The sequence below is a fragment of the Canis lupus genome, chromosome X (assembly GCF_011100685.1).
Source record: "Canis lupus familiaris isolate Mischka breed German Shepherd chromosome X, alternate assembly UU_Cfam_GSD_1.0, whole genome shotgun sequence".
NCBI classification, from domain to species: domain Eukaryota; kingdom Metazoa; phylum Chordata; class Mammalia; order Carnivora; family Canidae; genus Canis; species Canis lupus.
Genome location: NC_049260.1, coordinates 60,046,601 through 60,059,349, shown reverse-complemented (window position 1 = coordinate 60,059,349; position 12,749 = coordinate 60,046,601). Strand labels below are relative to the sequence as shown.

The 12,749-nt window shown below is 37.0% G+C and overlaps 1 protein-coding gene across 6 annotated transcripts in view; it reads left to right on the top strand.

The window, feature by feature from the left end:
• ATRX (ATRX chromatin remodeler) overlaps positions 1-12,749 on the top strand; it is a 332,654-nt gene that overhangs the window by 190,467 nt on the left and 129,438 nt on the right. For all 6 annotated transcript variants that reach the window (XM_038587761.1, XM_038587760.1, XM_038587757.1 and 3 more), the window contains 2 exons: positions 743-884; positions 1,951-2,060. In XM_038587761.1, the coding sequence (XP_038443689.1) occupies positions 743-884; positions 1,951-2,060 (252 nt within the window). The remainder of the gene's footprint in view (positions 1-742; positions 885-1,950; positions 2,061-12,749) is intronic.

Sequence of the window (12,749 nt, the reverse complement as noted above, 5' to 3'; positions counted from 1 at the left end):
GGTAGTTTGTGGCTTTCCAGGAATGCGTCCATTTCTTCTAGATTGCCTAAACGTTCTTTTAAATAAGAAACTAAATTTAGATAATTGTTTCCCTTTTGCAGTTAGAAGATATTGTATGTTGTCGTGTTTTTTGAGTCTCTGTTTCTCAAACCAGTGTTTCTGAAAATTTTTCCCTTTCACAACACATATTTACACTGTTTTAGAGTGGGAGTCATTTGGCATTTTGGGTGGAACAGTTCTTGTTTGAGATTGTCTTTTATATTATTGAACATCTGTATTTACCTTCCTTTCTGCTTACATTAAATACCAGTCCTGATGATTATTTCTCAGAACCTTAAAGTGCCCTTGCACATTTTCAGATGTCTTCTAGAAAAATAGAAACATCCTTGGTTGGGATCCATTTGTTTACTCAAATTTGTAGAATGGTACTAAAGGTTATTTTAGAGCACTGTTTTTTTTCCACAGCTTTTCCTGTCATGTGTGTTAGTATATATTGGATGAGAACTAATGAACTAAATTACTGATATTTCCACAGTGGCTCAAAGTCTTGTACAAGTATTTAATTTTGAAAAACATATGTTAACCTGTGATCTATTGTGATCTTATTGAGGCAAAGTATTGGATATATGGTGTGTAAGTAGATGTGTCTCTATTTTGGAAAATTTCCCTTAGTAATAGTACTACTTCAACATTGCTTGAAAGATTTCTGTGAGTTAGCTAACTGTAATTCCCTTTATTGTAGGTGATAGAAATTGAAGATGCTTCACCCACCAAGTGTCCAATAACAACCAAGTTGGTTTTAGATGAAGATGAAGAAACCAAAGAACCTTTAGTGCAGGTTCATAGAAATATGGTCATCAAATTGAAACCACATCAAGTAGATGGTAAGAAACAATTGTATAATTAAAGCATTTTTAAAGTAGGCACCATGCCCAGTAGAGCTCAGTGGGGCTTGAACTCACAACCCTAAGAGCTGACATCAAGAGTCAGAAGCTTAACCGAGTCAGGTGCCCCATGATTAAATCATTTTTAATTAAGTTTTACCAAATTTGGTGTTTCCTGTGTGCCTCTCATCCTGCTAAGCACTAGAGGCACATTTGTGAGCAAAACAAACGTGAACCCAGCCTCCTATAGAGCTCATAAATTAATGAGGAGACACAATTCAGTGCAAAGAAAATGAGTGTTATAGAAGGGGAAATAAGTAAGTGCCCTTTACAAATGGGTATATATAGCAAGCGCATTTCACATAGTCTACAATGATTGGGTAAGGGCAGCTGCAGGGCAGGTAGAGGTACCACCATTAGCTAAAAGCCTTCTTTAGGAAATCCTCTTTCAACATTTGTGAGTATGCTTGTTAATAGTATTCTAACATTGGTATTTGGGAACAAATTATCAAATTAACATCAAATTAACAAATTATCCCTATTCTTGTTTTGTTAAAGTGGAATCAGTAAGGCAATTTTTAGTGTGCGTGTGAATGAATTCATAAGGAAAGTTCTACAGCTCTACTCCTTGGGTAATGAGCCCCTTTTCTTGTTTAGTCTTTACTGTTGAATAAAGGGAGAGATAATAAATTATCTCCTGGGTTGTTTTACTAATCAGCTCAATAAACTTGAAAGAATATTTGATAGGAATCTATAAATTAGATAAAATTATAGATCATGTTTCTATTTTAGATTATTCAGGTTTCTTTGGATTGTCCCAGGGAATGAAGGTTTGCTGTAATAGATAAGATGAATGAAAGAAAGTCACCCTGTTGTCTACTTCAGTTTACTGTCTTTTTTTTTTTTTTTTGCAATTAACCTTAGTAAGTAATCTCCTATATATTTATGAGATTCTTTATCTCATAGTTAAATTCTATTTCTTAAAGTTTTAGTTATGTTTTTGATATATTTATGAAGGAATATTTTTAATGTGGATCTTTAAACTTAATGAATATGTCATTTTTAGGTGTTCAGTTTATGTGGGATTGCTGCTGTGAGTCTGTAAAAAAAACAAAGAAATCTCCAGGTTCGGGATGCATTCTAGCACACTGCATGGGCCTTGGTAAGACATTACAGGTAAGAACATGAAGATATTCTCTTCTTACGCATTCATGAATTCAAGAATTTATATTGGATTGTATTCTGTGTCTGAGGCAGACTTAATGGGGTCTGGAGACCCAGCAGCAGTAAACAAGAATAACAAGATCCCTCTCTCAGGAAGCTTATATTACAGTACAGTTGAGAAATTTTAATCAAATATGAAATATGTACTTTCAGGTAGTTAATAAGAGAATAAATAGGGAGTGCAAATTTAAGAAGGTGATCTATGAGGAAGGATTCTAATTAAGTGAAGGAATGGGGTTATAAGGCAGAAGCAGTAAAAAACTGTGAAGAATTTGAGGTGGAAATGAACGTCTTTACAATTTCTAACACACTGTGATCCTATAGTAATGAGAATGTAAAGTATTTTTCACTATTAAAAACACTTTATTTATTTAAATTCAGTTTGTCAACATACAGTATAATACCCAGTGCTCATCACATCACGGGGCCCTCCTTAATGCCTATCCCCCAGTTACCCAATCCTCTCCCACCTCCCCTTTAGCAACCTTCAGTTTGTTTCCCAGAGTTAATAGTCTCTCATGGTTTGTCTCCCTCTCTGATTTTCCCCATTCAGTCTCCTCTCCTTCTCTTATGGTCTCTTGCACTATTTCTTATATTCCACATATGAGAGAAACTGTTTGATACTTGTCTTCCTCCAATTGACTTATTTCACTTAGCATAATGCCCTCCAGAACCATCCATGTCGATATAAATGGTAGGTATTCATCCTTCCTTATGGCTGAGTAATATTTGATTGTATGTGTATACCACATCTTCTTTATACATTCATCTGTCGAGGGATGTCTCGGCTCCTTCTGCAGTTTGGCTATTATGGACATTGCTGCTATGAACATTGGAGTGCGGATGCCCATTTGTTTCACTATATCTGTATCTTTGGGGTAAATCCCCAGTAGTGCAATTGGTACGTGATGGGATGGCTCTATTTTTACCTTTTTTGGAGGAACCTCCTTACTGTTTTCCAGAGTAGCTGTATAAGCTTGTATTCCCAACAGTGGAAGAGGGTTCCCTTTTCTCCACATCCTTGCCAACATTTGTTGTTTCCTGTCTTGTTAATTTTCCCCATTTTCACTGGTGTGAGGTGGTATCTCATTGTGGTTTTGATTTATATTTCCCTGATGGCAAGTGATGCAGAGCATTTTCTCATGTGCTTGTTGGCCATGTGTAGGTCTTCTTTGGAGAAATGTCTTTTCATGTCTTCTGCCCATTTCTTGACTGGACTGTGTTTTTTGCGTGTTGAGTTTGGTAAGTTCCTTATAGATTTTGGATGCTAGCCCTTTATCTGATATGTCATTTGGAAATATCTTTTCCCATTGTGTAGGTTGCCTTTTAGTTGTGTTGACAGTTTCCTTTGCTGTGCAGAAGCTTTTTATCTTGATGAAGTCCCAATAATTAATTTTTACTTTTGTTTCCCTTTCCTTTGAAGACGTGAAAACTCTGTGAAAAATGTCCATGGTATTTGACAGGGATTACATTGAATGTGTAGATTGCTCTGGGTAGCATAGACATTTTAACAGTATTTATTCTTCTAGTCCAAGAATGTGGCATGTTTTTTTCATTTCTTTGTGTCTTCTTCATTTTCTTTCATAAGTGTCCTATAGTTTTTAGAGTACAGATCCTTTACCTCTTTGGTGAGGTTTATTCCTAGATATATTATGGTTCTTGGTGCAGTTGTAATTAGGATCGATTCCTTGATTTCTCTTCTGACTCATTGTTAGTCTGTAGAAATGCAGCTGAGTTCTTGCATTGGTTTTGTATTCTGCCTTGTTGCTGAATTGCTGTATGAGTTTTAGCAATTTTGGAGTGCAGTCTTTTGGGTTTTCCACATAGAGTATCATGTTATATGCAAAGAGTGGAAGTTTGCCTTCTTCTTTTCCAGTTTGGATGCCTCTTATTCCTTTTCGTTGTGTGATTGCTGAGTCTACGACTTCTAGTACTGTGTTGAACAATAGTGGTGGGAGTGGGCATCCCTGTCATGTTCTTGACCCTAGGGAAAAAGGTCTCAGTTTTTCCCATTGATAATGATACTCGCTGTGGGCTTTTCATAGATAGCTTTTATGATATTGAGGTATGTTCCCTTTATCCCTACACTGTGGATAGTTTTAATCAAGAAAGGATACTGTATTTTATCAAATGCTTACTCTGTGCTAATTTAGAGGATCATATGGTTCTTCTGTTTTCTTTTATTAATGTAATCTATCATGCTGATTGACTTGCGAGTATTGAACTACCGTTGAATCCCAGAAATAAATCCTACTTGGTCATTGTGAGTAATCCTATTAATGTACTATTGGACCCTACTGGCTAGTATCTTGGTGAGAATTTTGACATCCATGTTCATCAGGGATATTGGTCTGTATTTCTTTTTTATGGAGTATTTGTCTGGTTTTGTGATCAAGGTAATGCAGACCTCATAGAATGAGTTTGAAAGTTTCCCTTCCATTTCTATCTTTTGAAACAGCTTCAGAAGAATAGTACTAATTCTTCAAATATTTGGAATTCCCCTGGGAAGCCATCTGGCTCTGGACCCTTGTTTCCTTGGAAGGTTTTGATGACTGCTTCCATTTCCTTGCTAGTTATTGGTCTGTTCACATTTTCTATTTTTTCCTGTTTCAGTTTTGGTAATTTATCAGTTTCCAGGAATGCATCTTATTTCTTCCAGATTGTCTAATTTGATGGCATATAGTTGCTCATAATGTGTTCTTAAAATCATCTGTTTATCCTTTGTGTTGGTCATAATTGTCCATGTTTCATTCATGATTTTGTTAATTTGAATCCTTTCTCTTTTCTTTTTGATAAGTATGGATAGAGGTTTATCTCTTATTTTTTCAAGGAACCAACTCCTAGTTTTGTTGACCTGTTCTACTGTTCTGCTTTCTGTTTCATTGATTTTTGCTCTAATCTTTATTATTTCTCTTCTCCTTGGTTTAGGCCTTGCTATTCTTCAGCTCTTTTAGGTGTAAGGTTAGATTGTATATTTGAGATTTTTCTAATTTTTTTGAGAGAGGCTAATATTGAAATGTACTTCCCTCTTAAGACTACCTTTGATGTATCCCATAGATTTTGAATAGTTGTGCTTTCATTTTCATTAGTTTGCGTGAATCTTTTTCATTCTTCTCTAGGTTGACCCATTCAATCTTTAGAAGGATGCTCTTTAACCTCCAAATGTTTTAGTTCCTTCAGAATTTCCTCTTGTGTTTGAGTTCCAATTTTGAAGCCTTGTCGTCTGATAAAATGCAGGAAATGATCCTGGTCTTTTCGTATCAGTTGAGACCTGATTTGTGACCCAGTATGTGGTCCGTTATTGAGAGAGTTACATGTGCACTGGAGAAGAATATGTATTCTGTTGCATTAGGTTCAAATGTTCTGAATATATAACCCGTGAAGTCCATCTGGTTCCATGTGTCATTCAAAGTCCTTGTTTCCTTGTTGATCTTCTGTTTAGGTGATCTGTCCATTGCTGTGAGTGATGTGTTGAAGTATTATTATCAGTGTATTTCTTTACCTTGGTTATTAATTGGTTGATATAATTGGCTGCTCCCAAATTAGCATAAATACTTATAATTGTTAGATCTTCTTGTTGGATAGCCCCTTTAAGTGTGATATAGTATCCCTCTTCATCTCTTACAACTGTCTTTGGTTTAAAATTTAATTTATCTAAAAAATTTTTAATTTATCTGATATGAGAATTGCTACCCTAGGTTTCTTTTGAAGTCCATTTGTATGGTAAGTGGTTGTCTACCCTCTCATTTTCAGTTTGAAGGTGTCTTTAGGTCTAAAATGAGTTACTTTTTTGAATATAGTGAAAGGAAGCCAGAAGTGGAGAATATATCTATAAAATATAAATGTAAAAAATAAAAGTTTACAGATACTTAAAAGAGCTGATAAGAAACCAGTTGCAACAGGAAAAAAGAAAAAATGGAAAATTTTAAACTGAAAGATAAGTCATAAGAAAAAACCCCCTCGAATTCTATATAGTATTTTCTCCTAGCACTGGAGTGTTCCAGTCCTTTTCGGTCAAATAAACTTGCTATTCACTTGTTCTTCCAGCTAATCTGTGGAGGAGGGGCCTATTGCACTGATACTAAGGTTTCCCTGCCTGGGTGGAGTTTCACTGTCCTTTGCCCAGAGGCCAGGCTCTGTGTATGCTGTTTGCTGTGTGTGGCTTTTGTTCTTTGAAGGCTTTCTGTACCTCCTTAGAAGGTAAAAATAAAAATGGCCGCACCCCGATCTCCAGCCCAGGAGCTGAAGATCATGATATGTGTCAAACTCTGCAGACTCCTTTGGTACATGCTCACTCATATCCTCCCCAGGGGAAGATAGAGGGACACTGATTTGTGCAACATGCAGGGCTCTGGCAGTGAGGGTTCTCACTCATTCATGTGTTCACCTGCTCCACCCCTCCTGGAGGAAGCTGAAAGTTGCCTCGTTTCTGTCTATTCCAAGGCTCTGGGACAGAGAGTGTTCACCTGTTTGCACACCTGCTTCTCCTCTCCCAGAGGAAAGCAGAGGATTGCTGTATTCCACTCCTTTACAGGGACACAACATGAAGAGTAGTTGCCCAGTCCGGTGGTGGTTCAGGGTTTATTACAAAACAAGCTGAGAACCCTCTCCTGGGCTCACTGACCTAAACCTGTTTCCCCTCTCAATGCTTGGAAACTGCCGGCTCAGGCACCCCTGTTCTTTCTGTGCCTCGGGATTTTGAGACCCCATAGTCCCACCTGCCATTTTGTCCTGCATCACTACTGAGCATCTTTCAGGCCAGGAAGTCTCTCACTGAAGTAGATTTCTAAAGTTCTTGATTTTGAGCCCCACGTCTCTATCATTTTCTCGTATTCAGCTTACAAAGACTCCCTCTGCCTGCTGTTTATCTTCTCATATATCCCCTCCATTTTTCTTCTCCCCACTCCTACCTTACAAAAAGTGGTCACTTTTTCATTTGTATAGTTCCAACCATTCTTTCCTTATATCACACATTGAATTCATAGGTGTTCCGGATGATTTGAGAGCTAGCTAAATTAAGGGGACCAGATAAAACAATGACTTCTATTCTTCCTCCATCTTGCCTCAAGTAGAACACTTTTTATTTTTTAACCATTTTGAACATTGTTCTTGCCTTTTAAGATTTTTTTTGTTCCAAGACTTTATTTAAATTCAAATTTCTTAATATGTAGTTTAGTATTGGTTTCAGGAGTAGAATTTATTGATTCATCACTTACATGTAACACATAGTGCTTATCACAGGTGCCCTCCTTAATGCCCATCACCCATTTAGCCCATCCTTCCACTCCACCTCCCATCACCATCCTACTACCATCTATAATTAAATCTTTTACAGTTTGCTTCCCTCTCAGTTTTTAATCCTATTTTTTCTTTCCCTTCCCCTGTTCATCTATTTTGTTTCTTAAATTCCACTCGAGTGAAATTACTTAGATTTACCTTTCTCTGACTGACTTATTTCACTTAGCATAAACACTCTAGTTCTATCCATGTCCTTGCTCATGCCAACAGTTCATTCTTTTTGTTGGCAGAGTAATATTCCACTGTATATATTTACCATATTTAAATTTTCCACTCATCAATTAGTGGACATTGGGCTTTTTCCATAATTTGGCTGTTGTTGATAGTGCTGCTATAAACATAGGGGTTAATTTGCCCCTTCTAATCAATAGTTTTGTTATCCATTGTGTAAGAATAGAGTTGCTGGATCATAGGGTAGTTCTATTTTTAACTCTTTGAGGAACCTCCGTATTGTTTTCCACAGTGGCTGCAGAAGCTACATTCCCAGGAAAAATTTAAGAGCTTCCCCTTTGTCCACATCCTTGCCAACATCTCGTTTCCTAAATTGTTAATTTTAGCCATTCTGACTGGTATGAGGTGGTATCTCATTGTGGTTTTGATCTGTTTTTCCCTGAAGATGAGTGATGAACATTTTTTCATGTTTTAGTTAGCCATATGTATGTCTTCTTTGGAGAAATTTCTATTCATGTCTTCCTCCCATTTCTTGCCTGGAAATACATTTTTTGTGTATTCATTTTGATAAGTTCTTTATAGATGATGGATGCTAGACCTTTATCCAGTATGTCATTTGCAAGTATCTTCTCCTATTCCATAATTTGCCTTTTAGTTTTGTTGATTGTTTCCTTTGCTTATGCAGAAACCTTTTATCTCAAGTCACAATAGTTCATTTTTCCTTTACTTTCTCTTACCTCTGTATACGTGTCTAGTAAGAAGTTGCCATGACCAAGGTCAAAGAGTTTGCTGCTTGTGTTCTCCTCTAAGATTATGATGATTTCCTGTCTCACATTTATGTCTTTCATGCATCTGGAATTTATTTTTGTGTATAGTAGAAAAAGTGATCCATTGTCATTCTTTTACATGTTGTTTTCAAGTTTTCTTGGCACCATCTGTTGAGGAGACTGTATTTTTTCCATTGGATATTCTTTCCTGCTTTGTCAAAGATGAGTTGACCATATAATTGTGGGTCCATTTCTGGGTTCTTGATTCTATTCCATTGATCTTTGTGTCCTTTTTTTGTGCTAGTACCATGCTGTCTGGATGATTACAGTTTTGTAATATAGCTTGAAGTTTGAAATCATGATGCCTCCAGCTTTGTTTTTCTTTTTTCAAGATTGCTCTGGTTATTTGGAGTCTTTGTGTTTGCATACACATTTCAGGATTGTTCTAGCTCTATGAAAATGCTAGTGGTATTTTGATAGGGATTACATTAAATGTGTAGATTGCTTTTGGTAGTATAGACATTTTAACAATACTTGTTCTTCCTTCCTTTTTTATTTAAGATTTTTTATTTATTTATTCATGAGAGAGACACACACACAGAGAGAGAGAAAGAGAGGCAGAGAAAGAGAGAAGCAGAGACACAGGCAGAGGGAGAAGCAGGCTCCATGCTGGGAGCCCGACATGGGGCTTGATTCCAGGTCTCCAGGATCACACCCTAGGCTGAAGGTGGCGCTAAACCGCTGAGCCACCTGGGCTGCCCTGTTCTTCCTATTCTTGAGAATGGAATGTTTTTTCATTTGTTTCTCTTCAATTTCTTTCATAAGTGTTCCATATTTTTCAGAATACAAATCATTTACAAAACTCTTTCTTTAGGCTATTCGAAGGTATCTTATGTTTTTTGGTGCACTTACTGTAAATAGGAAAGATTCCTTGATTTCTTTTTGTTGCTTAATTATTCGTGTATAGACATGCAGCTGATTTTTCTAAGTTGATTTTATATCCTGTGACTTTGCTGAATTCATATATCAGCTTTATCAATATTTGATGAGTCTTTCCAGTTTTCTACAGCGTAAGTAACATGTTGTGTGTGAAGACTGAAAGTTTGAAAACTTCCTTGCCTATTTAGATGCCTTTTACTTGTTTTTGTTGTCTGATTGCTGAGGCTAGAACTTCTGGTACTGGGTTGAACAGTAGTGATTAGAGTGGACATCCCTGTTATGTCCCTCACCTTAGGGGAAAACTCAGTTTTTCCCCATTGTGAATGATATTAGCTGTCAGTCTTTTTTTAAAAAAGATTTTATTTATTTATTCATGAGAGACAGAGAGAGAGAGAGAGAGAGAGAGGCACAGACACAGGCAGAGGGAGAAGCAGGCTCCATGCAGGGAGCCCGATGTGGGACTCGATCCTGGGTCTCCAGGATCACACCCTGGGCTGAAGGCGGTACTAAACTGCTGAGCCACCCAGGCTGCCCTGTCAGTCTTTCATATATTGCCTTTATGATGTTTAGGTTGGTTCTGTTCTATTCCTATTTTTTAGTGGTTTTTATGAAGACAGGATGCTGTAATTTGTCACATGCTCTTACTACATCTATTGAGAGGATCATATGGTTCTTTTCTGTGCTTTTATTAATGTGGTATATCACGTTGATAGATTTGTTGTATTGAACGCCCCCAAATTGGCTTTTAAGGTTTTTTTTTTTTTTGGCTTTTAAGTTTTTAATTCCAGTTAGTTTATGTACAGTGTTATATTAGTTTCATATGTCCACTATAGTGATTCAGTAATTCCATGTATCACCTGGTACTCATCATGACAAGTGCAGTACTTAATCTGCATCATCTATTTAATTCATCCCCCTTACCACCTTCCCCTCTCATAACCATCAGTTTCTTCTTTAAATTAAGGACTTGTTTCTTGATTTGTCTCTCTGTTTTTCCTTGTGTTCATTTTAGTGTTTCTTAAATTATACATGTGAGTGAAATCCTGTGGTATTTTTCTTACTCTGACTTACTACAGTTAGTATTTTGTTCTCTAGCTTTTCCTATGTTGTAGTAAATGGGAAGATTTCATTCTTTTTTATGGCTACATAATATTCCTGTGTGTGTGTATGTGTGTGTCTCTCACATCTTTATCTGTTCATCTATGGATGGACACTTGGGCTGCTTCCATAATATGTGCTGTAAATCCTGCTTTTTTAAACATAGGGGCACATGTATGCCTCTGAATTCGTGTTTTCCTGTTTTCTGGGTAAATAACCTGTAGTGTGATTGTTGAATCATAGGGCAGTTCTATTTTTAATTTTTTCATGAATCTCCATTCTGTTTTCCACTATGGCTGTACCAGTTTGTTTTCCCACACATAGTGCAGGAGGGTTCCTTTTTTCCACATTCTAGACATTACTCATTTAACTTGTGTTTTTGATTTTAGCCATTTTGACATGGGTAAGGTGGTATGTCATTCTTGTTTTGATTTGCATTTCCTTGTTGATGATTGATGTGATCTTCTTTTTTATCTTGCTTGAAATAATATTTATTTTTAAATTTTAAGAAGTTTTTTTTATAATAAATGTATTCTTTATTGGTGTTCAATTTACCAAAATACAGAATAACACCCAGTGTTCATCCCATCAAGTGCCCCCCTCAGTGCCCATCAACCATTAACCCCCACCCCCGGCCTCCTCCCCTTCCACCACCCCTAGTTCGGTTTCCCAGAGTTAGGAGTCTTTATGTTCTGTCTCCCTTTCTGATATTTCCCACACATTTCTTCTCCCTTCCCATATATTCCCCAAATGAATGAGAACATATAATGTTTGTCCTTCTCCAATTGACTTACTTCACGCAGTATAATACCCTCCAGTTCCATCCACGTTGAAGGAAATGGTGGGTATTTGTCGTTTCTAATGGCTGAGTAATATTCCATTGTATACATAAACCACATCTTCTTTATCCATTCATCTTTCAATGGACACCGGGGCTCGTTCCACAGGTTGGCTATTGTGGACATTGCTGCTAGAAACATCGGGGTGCAGGTGTCCCGGCGTTTCATTGCATCTGTATCTTTGGGATAAATCCCCAGCAGTGCAATTGCTGGGTTGTAGGGCAGGTCTATTTTTAACTCTTTGAGGAACCTCCACACAGTTTTCCAGAGTGGCTGCCCCAGTTCACATTCCCACCAACAGTGTAAGAGGGTTCCCTTTTCTCCGCATCCTCTCCAACATTTGTGGTTTCCTGCCTTGTTAATTTTCCCCATTCTCACTGGTGTGAGGTGGTATCTCATTGTGGTTTTGATTTGTATTTCCCTGATGGCAAGTGATGCAGAGCATTTTCTCATGTGCATGTTGGCCATGACTATGTCTTCCTCTGTGAGATTTCTGTTCATGTCTTTTGCCCATTTCATGATTGGATTGTTTGTTTCTTTGGTGTTGAGTTTAATAAGTTCTTTATAGATCTTGGAAACTAGCCCTTTATCTGATATGTCATTTGCAAATATCTTCTCCCATTCTGTAGGTTGTCTTTTAGTTTTGTTGACTGTATCCTTTGCTGTGCAAAAGCTTCTTATCTTGAAAGAAATTGAGGAAGACACAAAGAGATGGAAAAATATTCCATGCTCATGGATTGGCAGAATTAATATTGTGAAAATGTCAATGTTACCCCGGGCAATTTACAAGTTTAATGCAATCCCTATCAAAATACCATGGACTTTCTTCAGAGAGTTAGAACAAATTATTTTAAGATTTGTGTGGAATCAGAAAAGACCCCGAATAGCCAGGGGAATTTTAAAAAAGAAAACCGTATCTGGGGGCATCACAATGCCAGATTTCAGGTTGTACTACAAAGCTCTGGTCATCAAGACAGTGTGGTACTGGCACAAAAACAGACACATAGATCAATGGAACAGAATAGAGAACCCAGAAGTGGACCCTGAACTTTATGGTCAACTAATATTCGATAAAGGAGGAAAGACTATCCATTGGAAGACAGACAGTCTCTTCAATAAATTGTGCTGGGAAAATTGGACACACATGCAGAAGAATGAAACTAGACCACTCTCTTTCACCATACACAAAGATAAACTCAAAATGGATGAAAGATCTAAATGTGAGACAAGATTCCATCAAAATCCTAGAGGAGAACACAGGCAACACCCTTTTTTTGAACTCAGCCACAGTAACTTCTTGCAAGATACATCCACGAAGGCAAAAGAAACAAAAGCAAAAATGAACTATTGGGACTTCATCAAGATAAGAAGCTTTTGCACAGCAAATGATGTTGATCTTCTTTTCTGTGTTTCTTTGCTGTTTATCTTCTTTGGAAAAATTTCTATTTCTGCCTTACATACATTTTTTAAACCTGAGTATTTGGGGTTTTTTTGGTGTTGAGTTTTATTTTATTTTATAATATTTTATT